The 15721-nt window shown below is 46.2% G+C and overlaps 1 protein-coding gene across 2 annotated transcripts in view; it reads left to right on the top strand.

Moving 5' to 3' along the window:
- Positions 1-15721, top strand: part of LOC119441946 (116 kDa U5 small nuclear ribonucleoprotein component-like) — a 47139-nt gene that overhangs the window by 15008 nt on the left and 16410 nt on the right. For both annotated transcript variants that reach the window (XM_037706626.2, XM_049661761.1), the window contains exons 12-18: positions 79-169; positions 427-562; positions 4266-4393; positions 7575-7768; positions 11607-11859; positions 14679-14772; positions 15234-15324. In XM_037706626.2, the coding sequence (XP_037562554.1) occupies positions 79-169; positions 427-562; positions 4266-4393; positions 7575-7768; positions 11607-11859; positions 14679-14772; positions 15234-15324 (987 nt within the window). The remainder of the gene's footprint in view (positions 1-78; positions 170-426; positions 563-4265; positions 4394-7574; positions 7769-11606; positions 11860-14678; positions 14773-15233; positions 15325-15721) is intronic.

The following is a 15721-nucleotide window of genomic DNA, read 5'->3' as shown; positions in this document are numbered from 1 at the left end:
TGCTCTTTCTTTCATGTGTTGGCTGAAACACTTACGTAACAAGCTATTCATTTTGTTGGTTTCTCTTTCAAACTGCAGACGGAAGTTTACAAGGAAGCCTCCTCACAGTTCAGCACAGAGGAGCTTTGTGGAGTTCATTCTGGAGCCTTTGTACAAGCTTTTTGCACAGGTAAAAGCACGTTTCGCAAATTCATGAAATTGAACAAAAATTGCCGCACTCAGAAACGTACATAGTGTATTGATCGGGGGAACTTGACACCTCAGGTCAGAAATGCTGCAAAATTTAGTGGCTACATATTTCTATTGTGTCTGCTTCTCACAAAAAATTTCAGTTGCGAAGCTATAGTGCCTGCCACTGTTATGAAGCAGTTGTGAAAAACTTGAATACCATGCCTTGTCATAATTGCTGTGGTTCACTGCTTGTAGGTGGTTGGCGATGTGGATGAGAGTCTGCCCAAGCTCCTTGATGAGTTGGGAGTCAAGCTGTCCAAGACGGAGATGAAGCTGAACGTGAGACCCTTGCTGCGTCTCATCTGCTCCCGTTTCGTTGGGGAATTTTCTGGTTGGTTGACTGCCTGTATTATGAAGAGTTTTTGTTGTCCATACTTGCACTATAAGCAGCTACAAACACTGTGGCACTGTGGGTTGTGTCATGCAATAGAACTTAAGTACTATAATATTATAGACTCTTTTCACGGAGCAGTCTGCTTTAGAGAAATGAGGTGGCACTTTCAGCGGCGCGCCGCACATTGCCTCAGCGAAAGCGCACGAATACGGAACCATTGCCGCTCCTGCCCTGCTACTGTGCAATCAGCTGTCGTAAATGCAACTGGGTGTTCACTAACGGACTATGTTCCATTCATGCTGCAAAATGTGGAACAGTAGAGGGAAGATGTGTGCAGTAGTTGGCTGCAAAAATAGTGACTGGCACATTAAGGAATAAAATTAATTTGTGTGACCAAGTCCACAGAACACTGGTAATTAAAGACTGTCTGCTTTACCGACTCTTCGCGATGCACGGCCTTTCTCGAGGATAAAAAAATTCACTCATCCGCCAGTGTTGTATCGCTAACCTTCAGAGAAAGAACTTCAACCCCGGAATGTCGGCAAAAGTGAGTATACCGTTCGTTACACAGTGATAAAGGGAGTAGCACCACTGCCTGGCATATCGAGTTTCTCCCACTTTATTTACGCACATCCACTCGAACTCACATGAAAACTTACGCCCACTTTATCGCCAATGTATCAAGAATAAATGACTGGCCGCACACTTGAATAAGTGTGCCAAAGTATGCGTGACAGCGACTACGCCAATATCACTAACATTTGAAGCTGAACGTTGCAGTCACAGAGTAAGCAAGTGAATAGTGCTAATAATTCTTTGCTACAAGCCATTACAAGGTACAGAGCCTCTACGTCCCAAGCCTTGTGCGCAGCAAGAACAAATCTATCGAAACTGAGCACACCCTAGAGCGATTAGGCAGAAAATAAACAATCAGATAACGACCCCGCCAAGGAAATCTACTGAGTCAGAAACATGACAAGCTGCTGTTTGAAAGTGTTAGCCAAATAAAGAATGAAGAACAAACTACACTGACGCTGATTTAATTCACAAGCAGAAAGTTTGGGCTGCTTGGAATACATTTCTAGCGCCACTTCTAGTGCAAGCCCCGTATACGCTGCTTGCGCCGTTGGGACAAGGTGTATTGAGCTCCGAGAGCGCTTACATGTTCTCTGAAGCTGTGGCCAAAGCTTCATGTCATCTACCCAGCCACCGTCCACAATATATGCCGAAACAGAGGTTAGCGGAGCAGCACTGGCATCATTCATGCACATCCACTGTAAACAAGGAGTCCATTGAGGCGAGCAATGGACACGTCACCACAAGATCAAACATGGCAGCGCCCGCGAGATCGCCATGAAAAGGGTCTATACGTTTTCGAAGGCCATCTATGGTAGAACAGTCATACTAGACATCTTCGTGATATTACATTCTCACGTGATAAATTCTGTCTCACTGCTTTTATGGGTGCATTAAAATCCAGGCATAGAAGCTTTGAGGAGTGTTCACGTTACAGTGATAATTGGTAGACAGTAGGAAAGAAAAATAATTGCGGCAGGTTATTTGCACAGTTTAGGCCTTCGTCCTGCAGTAGACATAAATATAGGCTGATGATGATTTGCACAGTCCACCACTGCAAAGACATGCTGGGTTCATGTGAAGTTGCACCAATGAGTTTTGGAAATGCGAGGGTGCCACACTGCACTGCTATTTGTTTCCATTTTTCTTGCCGTTTTATTTTCACATAGTTCATTGCGAGCTATTGCATATTCTGAAAATTTCAGCGTGCACAGGACAAACATGCACAGAGAAAGGGGGCTGTGGGTGACCTGTTCTTGTGTGGGGGCCCTGTGCAGTGCAAAATTTTCAGAATTGGTGTTTGTGACTAGATACAGTCAAACCTCGATTTAAAGGGCCCCTAAACCACCTCCGATATTTTTTAAAGATTTCAAGTAAAGATGCGCATCGAGTTCAGAATGCTGTCACGATCAACGATACCAAACTCTGCAGCGCTACGCGCCGCGGGCGCACCACAAAATCAAAAAATGCCGTGCTCCTTTCAGAGCCTTTCCGGTATCTCTAGCGGCCATCGTGACGTCGCCAGGGTGCATTTGGTGATGTCTACGGAGGCGACGATGTCGATTGGTTGAGCATGAACCTACGACTTCCGTTTAGTCTGCTAGCAGGTATGCGCGCTCCCTGCTCTTCCTCGTCGTGTTGCTCGCTTGTGCGCCCTTGCGAATCGGTAATTACAGCTCACAATGCAAGTGCCAAATCGCTCACGTTCGAACAGTCATGCTTCGCGGTCTGATTGACTGCGCGAACAGAGTGCGACAGTGTTGGCCTTTCTAGACGTGCAGCGCAACACGGGGTCCATAGCGGCATGCTTGGCATGAGTGTGGGCCGGCACGGCAGCAACAGTGGGTAGCCAGGAATCGCTGAGTCGCAGCTAAGGCCCGTCCACATTACCGGCACGGTAACTCACCGCACACCGTTTTCCATTTGCGGGCCGCCGTTCGACGGCGGTTTTGCTCGTGAACGGCGAGATTTCCTTGCCGTAGAGAGGATGAGACTGGGACCCATTTGTGTGGCAACCTCACTGCCGCAAATCACTCGACAGTGCCGATATCATCGCTAGGCCTTTTCCGGTTCTCTTCAAAGCTAAAGCGGACGGCGCTTCGGAATGAATTACCGATGCTCACAAGCCGCAATATTTTCTCATCATTGTTATCGCTCTTTGCAATAATTGTACGCAAAGAAGAAAAATACGCTGATATTAGCGGCGCCGTCGTTTGCGATGTGAGCGGGTCGTCATCCGTCAGTAGCCGTGCACTCCAGCTGAGCTTGACAAGTCGAAGCTCTCGTTCATGTTTAACGTTTCACAGTAGATATTGTTTTTCATAAAATGTATAATTACGCATCATTTTATCTGGCGAAAATTATTTTGCTTAAAACAAAAGCTGCAGCCGATGTTTGCGTCGCCAATGGTGGAGGCGCGCAGCTTCGCGGTCGTCGATTGGCCCGTCGGTTGTGCAGCGGACAGTGCGCCGGCCGAACTGCCGTCTACTTTGGACACCTCTCGTTGGCAGGTGTTCTACAGCACTGGAGGCCGGTTCGCCGTCGGTATGTTTGCCGCTAGCGTGGACGTGCCTTAACTGGAAGTGGACAGTGTTTTGAGAAGCGCGTTGGCGATGACTTATGTCACGTGACATTTGGAGGAGCACTCGACGAGGAGGAGAGACCAGCCATTGAGAGTAGCGAAGGAAAGAGCGAAATGAGCGAGGGTCGTGTTTCGATCATCAAACGTGTGTAACTCCACTAGTATTACGGCACCATTTTGAAAAATTCTCGTGGCTACGTGTTCGTTGTAGACTCGTGCACAACTGCAACACCACAACTTAATTTTGACCTCTGGGTGGTTTAGGGGCCCTTTAACGAAATTTGCGATGTAACGAGCTATTTTTATTTCCCTATCTTAGTTTATTTAATTAATGAAACCTTGATATAATGAAATTCGCATATTAACGAAGTTTTTTGCTGCAAGTTCAACTTCGTTATATCGAGGTTTGACTGTATTTAATATCCACACACACACACTGCTCTTCTTGCTCTCAGCCTTGGTCTAGCATACAAGGCTGGAAGCTTGGGAGAGTTGGCAATTTATGGCAAAAGAACTTGATCCCTTTGCCTCCATTTTCAACAGGCTTTGTTGACATGTGTGTCAATCATGTTCCGTCACCTGCTCACATCACCCGAGAGAAGATTGAGTGCATCTATACGGGCCCTCCAGAATCTGAGCTTGGGGAGGCCATGCTGAAGTGTGACCCTGAGGTGAGTCTGTGCCAAAAGCATTCATGCATTGCGATTATGTTAACCCTTTATGTCCGAGTGTTGCCTACAGGCAACAAATTGAAAAGAAATGCTTTTTTTTTTTTTTCTTGCTGAATTTCGGTTTTGAGTGCCAAGTTTTGGGCTAAATGTCTTCAGCCAATGCTAAATAAGTCAGCAAATGTTATTTGTTGTATTAGAGCAGGAACAGAGGATGAAAAAGAGGAGGGGAAATGTACTCTCCTTTTTTTTTTCATTTCACATTTGATGAGCACTGCCTATACAAGTTCCACACAAAGCCATATGTAGCTAGGGTGAAGCTCACTTTCAGTGTTCTGCTTGATGTTGTCCACGAACAAGAAACCTATAAATAAAAAAGTTTCAGCAAAATATTTTTTTCTTTTTGTTGAATGTCCTTGAGAGTGCATTTGCACATTTCATTGATAAATAAACATTCCCTTCAGGTATTTTTGTCGTGTTGTTGGAGGGCTAATTTGCCAGAGCGAAGTATACTACCTTCATTCTCAAAAGTTCGAATGTTATTTAGAGCTGCGCAGTTGATCATCTATAGCACCAATGGCATACCAAACACCTAGAATGTGAGAAGAGCACTGCCTCTTCATTTGTATGCTCTCGTGATGCCAGTGATTCTACACAAGGCAAGCTACATAGCCCTGAAACAGCACATGTCACGGGGGGGAGCCCTTTCGTATGACACAGGAAGCATGCGAGGCCACACATCATGCAGTAGCCTAACTGAGGAAGAAAAAGCTATTGCTGCCTGATTTTTGTGCTTGGAGAAACATTGTAATATCTTCAATTGTCATGGAGAGAATTAATACCTATTAGTATGGGACAATAGGTCGCTGCTTACTACATTTTAAGTCACTGATTTACCATGCTACCTGGCAGCAATTAGCAGCAGGCAGTCATTTCAAAATTGGACAACAGTGGAATCTCGATGGTACGAATCTCACGGGGTCACGAAAAATATTTGTGTTCGCCGAAATTCGTATCATCGGAACACAATTAAAACTAGCTAAATTATGGGGGGATGAGAGCATCAGATTGCGAAAATCGCGAGAAAATTTTATTTTTGAAAACCACTTGTGTCGGTATCTGCAACGCCTAATCTATGCTGTATCAAAATGGTTTGGCTGAAAACACGCTAAAAGTGGCCGAAAAAGATTTATTCGTCAGTGCGCAGGGTGAGAAAACAGCTTTAAATCACGTAAAATCACCGCAATTCACGGAGACATATCTCGTATTTCCCGCCACCGAGCGCCGCCATCTTGGTATCGTTTGAAAGCTCAAAGTTTCGCCGTTCCGCTTCTCAATTCGCATGTCGTCGCCATCTTGTAACAAACGCGCAAACTCAAAAGAAGCGCGGGTCTGCAATAGGTAGTCACATGGACCCTCCAATGAAAGCGGCCTCCGATTGGCTGCCGTGCTGAAAGGCGTCTCTCCATTGGTTGCTGCTGTGGCAGGGGCAAGATGGCAACCGCAGTTGTCTGCTTCGTAAACCACGCCGGCGTCTTCACTTGACACGCAGAATTCGGATTACTGAGAGCTCCCAGGTTAGTGATGGATCGTCGCTCGTTGGAGAAAAAATTTTGGATGAAGCACGCCTTCGGAATACGGAAGCTGCAAGCCTCCTATGGCAAGAAAAATACGGCGATTAGCGGGAGAAGCGGAGGAGCACCCGACTGAACGTGCCGCGCTACCTCGCACCGTGGATTACGTGCCGCGCTATCTTGCACCGTGTGACTCCGGCAAGCGAAACCGACAATCGCCCTGTGCCATCGGCACTGATAACGCAGTCGACGGAAGACGCGCCAACGGAGGCTCCCGCGCCTCGGCGTACAGCCGCGCGAATCAGCCGAGATCGTATCTCGGTAGACATAGCTCGTTGCGACTAGGCAAAATGGCGCAAACACAAAGAACGCGGCCTGAAGCAAAGCAGCCTTTCTGTCCGATGGGCGGCCGCCGAAAAGGAGGAAAAGCACGAAAGCAAGAAAAGCGCCACCGCTTCAAATTGTTCGCGCCCAGGCGCGGCCTCCGCGCTGTCCGGCGCCGCGTCCGCGCCTCCGCACCAAAAGAGAAAGGGAGAAAGCGCGTGACTGCGCGCTGCTCTCTTTCTCGGCCGTCGGTGGGGCGGCGTTTATTCCTATCAACCGACACGGGTTGAAAATTCATTCGTAACAACCGTACTCTAGCACGTTGCCAAGTAATAGGGCTTGGCCGGGACCACAGAAAAATTCGTATCATCCGGAAATTTGTATTAGCCGTGATCGTATCATCGAGATTCCACTGTATTTGAACCAAATTTGCATCTCTGAAAACTGCCCGCCTTGCTCCTAGCACAAAGCAAGCAAGCAGGCTTTGCACATCATGGTACAGTTGCTAAAAGAAGTGCTTTGGGCGATGGAAGCCACATGAACACTGAAGTTCTTTGCAGTCTGGGGGTGTAGCCTGCTATTGAGAGAGGCCACGATACATGGGCTGCGTGGATGAGCATGAAGTGCACCATGATGCTCATTTGTCTCGACTTTCTGTCTTTCTTTGTGCTCTACAACCTTGAATATATGAAATCCAAAGTTTGACGGCAACCTGTTAGGCCAGGGAAATATATATTGAAGAAATGCATAGACCTTGAATATATTCCAATTCACTCAGTTCAGGATTCTTCTGCAGAAGGTACTCCTTGATTCCAGGGGGGGGGGGGGGGGTATTCTGTAAGAGTCCTTCTAGTGGACTGTCCACTTCAGCTCTCGCCATTGGCTCAGTATGGCTTCAGAACGGCGCAACAAGGAAGACGAAAAGACGAAAGATCACACGAACACAAGCGCCGGCGCTTGTGTTCTTGTGATCTTTCGTCTTTTAGTCTTCCTTGTTGCGCCGTTCAGAAGCCATGTGTCTGTACCAACTCGCCCAATTGTCAGTGCTACTCAGCCATTGGCTCAGGTCTCATGAGCACGAAGGAGACTGGCTGGCACTTCGCGCTTGTGAGGCCTGAGCCAATGGCGACTGCCGAAGTGGACAGCTCTTACAGAACATCCCCCCCAGGTCATATACTGTGGGAAAAACAGCTGTTTCATAGGCTCCATGTTCTGTAGTCTTCCTGCAAGTTCATTTGCTATAATTCTAAGCATAATAAGAACATCATTTTGTCTTCTGTTACCAGGGCCCACTGATTGTGCACACCACAAAACAGTACTCAACTCAGGATGCCACAAGTTTTCATGTGTTTGGACGTGTAATGAGTGGCACGCTTCATGCCAATCAAGATGTGCGCATTCTTGGTGAGAATTATACATCCACAGATGAAGAGGACTCCCGTGTGTTAGCTGTCGGTAGACTCTGGGTCCATGAATCAAGGTACGGGTATACATTATTTTTGTGTCTTAGGGGTAGAACTTATCCTAATACAGTATAGACCACTTATAACGTAACCGCTTATAGTGCAGGACCGGATATAATACGGTCTTTTCAGACTCCCGTTAATTTTCCCATAGCACTCCATGTATACACGTATCGCTTATAGTGCAGCTGTGGGACACGAAATACCGGTTACAGTGCGGCTGCCTGGAAGTTCGGCAGTCAACCTAGACGGCAAAGGCTCCCCTCAAGCCACAAATACCGTATTTACTCGAATCTAACGCACACTTTTTTTCCAATAAAACAGGTCCAAAAATTGCGTGCACATTGGAATCGAGTACGACCCTAAAACTGCATTACCATATAGTCGTCGGCATTTCGAAATGGCCGTTTCGCACGCGTGTCAAGCCTAGCTACTCTCGAGCCTAGCTACCGTAACTTCCTCCATGTGCTGCAGTACACGTGTCTGTCTTCACATTCTCTGCGTCTGCTCTATCAGCATAAGTACCGAGTTCATCGTGATGCCGCATTTAAAAGGAAAGTGATCATGTGTGCGGAGACAGACGTAAATCGGGCCGCATCACGGGCGTTTGGAGAATCCGAAACTTGCGTTCGGGACTGGTGCAAACAGAAGGAGAGGATTTTCGCCAGCAACGCAATGCAATGTGGAACGGTTTCAGTGGACCGAAGCAGGAGGTAATCTGCAAAAATCCACTTCGGTGATATGATCACCTTGGCCCTATCTTGAAACCAATCTGCGACGGGAAAAGTCTGCCGCATGCTGTGTTTTCGCCGTTTACAGGTCGCGTTGAAGCGAGAGGCATGATAGCATGAAGGTCAATTCGCTTGCCGCACTTCGTCAATCGAACGTTTTGACAGTTTGTTTCCGCGGTCAACGATCGAAATGTGTTCATGTTTGCTTGTGCGTGTGTGACACTGGGCTTGTTAATTTATTTAGTAAGCAAATACGGAACCTAGAGCATGGTGACTGCGATGGCAGAAAATGCGCCTTGAGTGGCCATTATCGCAATAGTTTGGTTATATAGTATAGTCCACTTATAACGTAACCGCTTATAGTGCAGGACCGGATATAGTACGGTCTTTTCAGACTCCCGTAAATTTTCCCATAGCACTCCATGTACAGTATGGACCACTTATAACGTAACCGTTTATAGTGCAGAACTGGCTACAACGCGACCTTTTCCGACTCCCGTTTACCCTCCCATAGAACTCCATGTATACGCATACCGCTTACAGTGCAGCCGCATGAGACGAAATACCGGTTATAATGCGGCTTCCGCGGGAAAATCTCGCCGACAAGGGCGGCAGCGAGCACGCTTTGCAACAAGGTGCGTGCTGCCGGCCGGCATAGGCATTATTCAATGCAATCAAAATCTCGTTAATTTGGACTTATTTGGCCACACATCGGTTTATTCGGTCTACTTTCGGAGCTCGGTGAGCGAGGAGCGCCGCAAATGTGCAACGCAAAAGAGCAAGAACGGCGCTAGCGTCCAACCGAAACGAAGCGGTGGAGTCCGCATCGCCACAGCCATCAGTTGAAATCGTACGTGAATGACAGCAACGCCGGGACGCTTCGAGCCTATTTGTGTCTTTAAAGCCTGTATTCTTGTGTTTACCGCCGCGCATAACACCGCGTTGGCCGCGGGCTATGCGTTATAAGCGGTCTACACTGTATACGCATACCGTTTACAGTGCAGCTGCGTGAGACGAAATACCGGTTATAATGCGGCTTCCGCGGGAAAATCTCGCCAACAAGGGCAGTAGCGAGCACGCTTCTCAACGAGGTGCACCCACCGATGAGAGAGGAGGTCAACGAGGGTGATGCGGAGGAGGAGCATGAGACGTGGAGCGTGAGTCCAAGGGCGATAAAATCATTGCCGCGCGCCATATGTGCGAGTGAAAGCACGCGTCCCCCTCGCGCTTTCACGGAGAGGGAACGCACAGCGGAGAGAAAACGCGACTTCCATCGCGCGAAAGGCCGTGGGCGTATGGGAGGGAGGGGGGGGCGACGCTGCGCTGTAGCACCAAATGCGTATCTTGCAACCGAGCGCAAGGGGAACTGGCGACGCAATCTCCCATGCGAAAGGAGCAAAGCGGGAAGGCAGCGCGGGAGGGAGGGGGGGGGGGGGGCGGCTTCTCCACTGCCAACAAATGCGTTCGCACCTGTGCCGGCTGTCGGTGTTGTCGCACGCACCGTATCTTGAAAGCGATCTCCACACGGCTCTGACCTTTGTATGCGCTGTGCTTACGCCGCTCAGTTTCCGTTGAAACGATAGACCGCACGAACTTTCGCTCACTGCGGCGGCCGCGTTTCCCCGCGCCCGCATTTTGACAGTGGTTGTCTGCGGTCATCGAGTCTATTCATGTTTGCTTGTGCGGGTTGACACCACGCTTGTTAATTCAGTTAGTAAGCGAATGTGTCAAGTTTATGCAGCCGATAAAACTAATATTCCTACTCCTTATAGCTCTCAACTAATTTGCTATCGCAATTGATGCTTCGCCTTTCGGGCAAAACTGAGCCATTTTTAAAAATTTACTTTGTCTGCTTCATGCGAAGATCGTGGCTACTTGGACATTAACCTTTCAATGTTTGTAAATTTAAACGGATGCAAAACTCCCAGTCGCACGCTTCGATTGTCGGATACGCGCGGCTGCTTGGTCTACATGTTTTGCATACGTGCAGGGCCTGAGAATCGTTTTGGTTATAGTGTGGTACCGCTTATAGTGCAGATATTCACGACTCCGGTGACTTATGTTATAAGCGGTCTATACTGTAGTGCAGTACCGCTTATAGTGTGGATATTTGCGACTCCGGCGACTTACGTTATAAGTGGTCTACACTGTAACAGGCTTTGTAATATCACAAACGTTGGCAAGGTGTTACGAATACTTGTAGGCCTTGCGTGTATATTTTCTTCCTTAGAATGGCTTTGTAGCTATATATCATTTAAGGACCTTTAAAAAAGGGGGAACCCAAGTGTTCAAAACAATTTTTTCTCTGCAAATGTATGCAAGAGACTGCTTTAGGTTTCCACCCCCAAACATAAGATGTGTGCTCATAAAGCTGTAAGCATGTAGTTGCAGCCACTGTTCTTTCTTTCAATATTGGCCCATTTCCTTACCTGGTCACTTTTTTTTTTTTTTCATAACAAAGCTAAGCTTTTTTAATGTACAGCATTTACTCAATTCTAAGTCACCATCGGTTGTAACAGTCAACAGTTTCTCATGACTGGAAAATTAAAAGATGTTGCTCCCTCGGTGCTAGTAACATGCACTCTTTGACAACTGTTGTACAGAAATACACTATACTATCTGTGTGCACATCTCATGTACAAGTTGCTTGCCAGGTTTTTGCACAAGAATCGCGCATGTTGGTGTTGGTTAGGTGTTGTTTTTTTATATGTGGGCAATGCTCGTTTTTGTTTGGCAAGTTTAGGTAGTTCATTGGTGCCTTAAAAATGTAGTACAGTAGAACCCCGTTGATATGTTTTTCTAGGGACCGCAAAAAAAAAAATGTAACAGCCAGAAAAACGTAACTGTGAGGAAGGCCACCATTCGCCACAGCTATGTCAGGAACAGCTCTGAATGGCTGCCAGTACAGTTATGAGACGTCTCAGCGCTCGTACTGTGACCGAGGACGGTGCACTGCACGCATGTATATTTAAAACTGAGCCTCATTCTGTTTAGAGATCATTGTTCTGAGATGTTGGGTGCACTTCAAGTTATAAAGGAAAGTACTATGTTTGCAGCTTGACAGACACTGTGAGTGTATGTGCTTTCTGTTATTATACATGCATCCTTTCTGTATCTGGGCTAGGTACAAGGTTGAGGTGAACAGGGTTCCTGCTGGCAACTGGGTGCTCATGGAAGGCATCGACCAACCAGTGGTGAAGACCTCAACCATAGTAGACATTGGCATTCAGGAGGAGCTTTTCATCTTTCATCCCTTACGCTTCTGCACACATTCTGTCATCAAAATTGCCGTGGAGCCTGTGAACCCATCCGAGCTGCCGAAAATGCTGGACGGTTTACGGAAAGTCAACAAATCATATCCCCTTGTGAACACCAAGGTCAGTGAACATAGTGGCACTTTAAAACTTTCTTCTCTCCTGTTGGGACTTAGCACAAGCGTCATTATGTTGGTTTTAGTGTAACCTTTTAAAGGCCTTAGGCAAGCTCAGTTCGTTTCTGTCCTGAGCTACTTTTATGGCTTTTGGTGAACTGTGCCTTGTCAAGTTTATCTTGGAGCTGTTGTTAGTGCTTTCAGGAGTGGGACTCCTGCACCAATTGCGCCATTTAGATACAAACATAGATTCCTGTGCCAAACTGCGCCAAACACAGAAAATTGACCGAAATTGCACCACGCTGCACCAGAACGGCTTCAGCATGTGTGCTCCGGCAGTGGCCGCGAACAGCGAGCGGATTCGTTCTCCGAAAAAGAGTGCAGCCATTCACATTCCGCAGACCGTGTAACTGCGCTTCTCACAGTTTCTTGTGATTTTCGGGCTTATAAAGCTGGACTTTTCGGCGCTTCTGGCAAGTGGCCGGCGTGCGCGCGGCCACTTGCCAGTGGGGCAGGTGGCGCGGTTCTCCCTATCTGAGGCGCAAAACGAAGAAAAGTAGGCTGAGGGTGCTGCGAGCGAACTAGATATTAGGGAGGCGCGTGCAGCGCCGGTGGGCTGCCCTATCCCCAGGGCTGGTAAAACGTAAAACTAGTCCAATCTGTTTTTATGCCCATATGGGCATAAATGCTTTATTTTACAGTGCTTCAAAATTGAGTACTCTGTGAAGCAAGGTTCAGCATCAGATAAAGTTTTTCACCCATTCTTCCCCTGCTAAGGCAGGTCACAAAATCTGTGAAATTTTACGAAGCACAGAATTTCGCATAGAGCTTTGCTTGCACCATCTGTGCCCAAGGAACGCGATTTCAAAAATGCAGTCTTTGTGTGCTGACAAAGGGCTTCCATCTATGTATCAGAACTCAAAAACTGCAATAAACACGGCATTCGAGTGCTGACAAGACGCGCTCTGTTCGTCTAAATTGCTTTGAAATTCTGACTACAGTGAAACTTCTTTAGTTCAGGTTTCATGAGACGAAGAAAACTGTCTGAATTAACCGAATGTAGAACTATCGAGGGCATCAAGACAACAATACGCAAATGCTTACTACATTAACACGCTTTTATTTACTGAATGAATCAGTAAATCCTGTTTCTATTTTGCACAAGAGCAATCCAAAAGCTGCCATTCTTGTCATCTCATGACTGATTAGCGTTCGCAGCGACGAATGCCTCGCGACATCCTTCACAGTGCGGCTGCGGTGCACATGCATCAACACACTTTTATTTACTGAATGAATCAGCAAATCTCGTTTCTGTTTTGCACAAAAGCAGTGCGGAAGCTGCAATTCTCGTCATCTTGTGACTGATTAGTGCTCACAGCAGCAAAGGCCTCGCGACTGCCTTCTCATTCGAGCGAAGGGGAAGGGGAAAGTGCCTTCGCACCTTCGCATTCTTCTTTCGAGACGCACATTTCACTACTACACGCACATCCAGATTATTTTTTTCATCAGTGAGCTGGTCACCAACAGATAGTCCGTCCACCGCGATTTAGCCGGCGCTCTTCATCCTTCACAGGTTCCACCGTACATGTTTGTGACATTGTGCGGCAAGCCATTGCACTGAGTCAAAACGAAATTACTGTTTGCCGCAACCGCTGCAGACGAAACCATGGTTGCTATCAGTGCAATCATGGATGGCAACTGCACAGTTATGGAGGCACGCGGCCAACGCAGTGATGCGTGGCAGTAAAGACAAGAATAAAGGCTATAAAGGCACAAATAGGCACGAAGTGTTCCTCATATGATTTCCACTGGTGACTATGGTGATGCGGACTTTGCTGCTTCGTTTCTTTTGGACATTAGCACCGCTTTTGCTCTTTAGTGTCCCACATTTGTGGTGCTCTGTGCTGCGAGAGTTGTCGGAATTAACCGATGTGTGGCCCAATATGTCCGAATTAATTAGAGTTTCATTCCATTAACAATGCATGCACCTGCCAGCACCAGAGAACGAGTGTGAATTATCCAGTTTTGCAAATTAACGAGGGTCTAATTAACAAAGTTTTACATTATAGCCATGGACAAGCTGAGCTCGTTCGAAGCATGAGGTTAAATCAGTTTAGACATGAGAGACATTCTTTCAAAACTCAGTTCATATTTCTTTGGCAGAAAAATGATTATTATAGCATAGAAAATTAAGGCCTAACTTGCATTGGCTTTATAAATTTTATGGCAAAGCCATGGGGCTGAAGGCATCTCTGACGACATAGACTCCGTTGCAGTGACATGTTTTCTAAAGTTTTCACACCGAAGTCTCTGAAACTTGCCAGGCTGAACGTGGACTCTTGTGAGGTAATAAATTCGTTATTGATAAGAGTGAAATTAGGGGCCCAGCAGGCGCTCTCAAAATTCATGACATTATGAGGAGCTCGTGCACATATTTACAGGCCATGTCACCACCTGCCTTCTACTTGTACTTTTGTTCCTTCTTTGTCTTACCAAGCCAGCTTATCTTCATATTTCTTTTCCCTTTCAACTTGGACACACTTCTAAATTCGATAAACCATATGGTAACCCATAACCAGGCTATTAATGAAACTAATGGCATTAGATAGCACAGATTTGTGAGGTGTTGGCGTAACCAGAAGTAATTAGTATGAATCAGTTTTATTATAATTGTTCAGTGTTCTTTCTGCACTCCTTGAAAGCAAAGAAGCAGATGCGAGTGATAACATGCTTGTGCCAATTCTGCTCAAATTTCATTGACGGAGGTTTTTATGTTTATTCTAATTAATGAGATTTTGTTTTTAAACTTGAACGTGCCAATTGCAGGTGGAGGAATCGGGAGAACATGTCATCTTTGGAACAGGAGAACTGTATCTCGACTGTGTGATGCATGACTTGAGGAAGATGTATTCAGAAATTGGTATGACAGTGTGGTTCTCTACAGATCTTTTTTCATGCTATAGTATTAGGTAGTAGCAGCTCATGCATGTATTGATTTATTTAATCTATTTATTTTTAAGGGTGCAACAGACACAGCAGCAAAATGTTTTAGCGTGCCAATTTTGACATGTGCCTTAGCATATTAGCACTTTGTGTTCTGATCAAGCGGGTTTTGTGGCTAAGTTGTGAACCCATCACCTCATTCTTACTAGTGGAGCAAACAGTCATTGAGATACAGTGGCAGTATCATAATGGAAGGATCTTTTGTTTGCTCTAAATAAAGAAGCAGTTTTTCTTTTTTTTTGTTTTTTTTACATTATGGCAGCTTCGATGTGCAAGTTTAACACAAGCACTTTAGTTTCATGTTGTGCATATTTTCTCATTTATTCTTCGTGACTGTCATGACAAATCGCCTTTTCTTCTCATCGTTTGGACTTGCAGATATCAAGGTTGCTGACCCGGTAGTCTGCTTTTGTGAGACAGTTGTGGAAACTTCATCGTTGAAGTGTTTTGCAGAAACTCCCAACAAAAAGTGAGCTGGATTTATTCTTGTAAATTGAACTCTCCTGTCATTACTTATACTATTTACTGTAAACTCACTTTAAGAGAGAGTGTCATCTTCCGAATTCTTGAATATGTTAAACGGTTTTAGGTACCTTTAATTAGTTTCTTTCTGATAAATAGGCGGTGAACTTCCATTGAAGTAAGCGAATCTCTATGGCCTTTTCAAGATTGTTAGGAATCTACTGTCATCGCTTCAGTTGGTTTCGTATAGTTCATTGAAGCATACTGAATGCCCTCATGGAAACGAGAGTGAGCCACTTCCGCTGAAAATGTATATTGGCTGTGCAATTGTGGTGTGTTTGACAACAGGAGTTGATAGCGCTTCCAGTTGTTTGCACTAACTGCGGCTATGAAAACATTGTTAA

The sequence above is a fragment of the Dermacentor silvarum genome, chromosome 2, assembly GCF_013339745.2.
Source record: "Dermacentor silvarum isolate Dsil-2018 chromosome 2, BIME_Dsil_1.4, whole genome shotgun sequence".
Classification (NCBI taxonomy): Eukaryota; Metazoa; Arthropoda; class Arachnida; order Ixodida; family Ixodidae; genus Dermacentor; species Dermacentor silvarum.
This window is presented reverse-complemented; position numbering and strand designations above follow the sequence as displayed.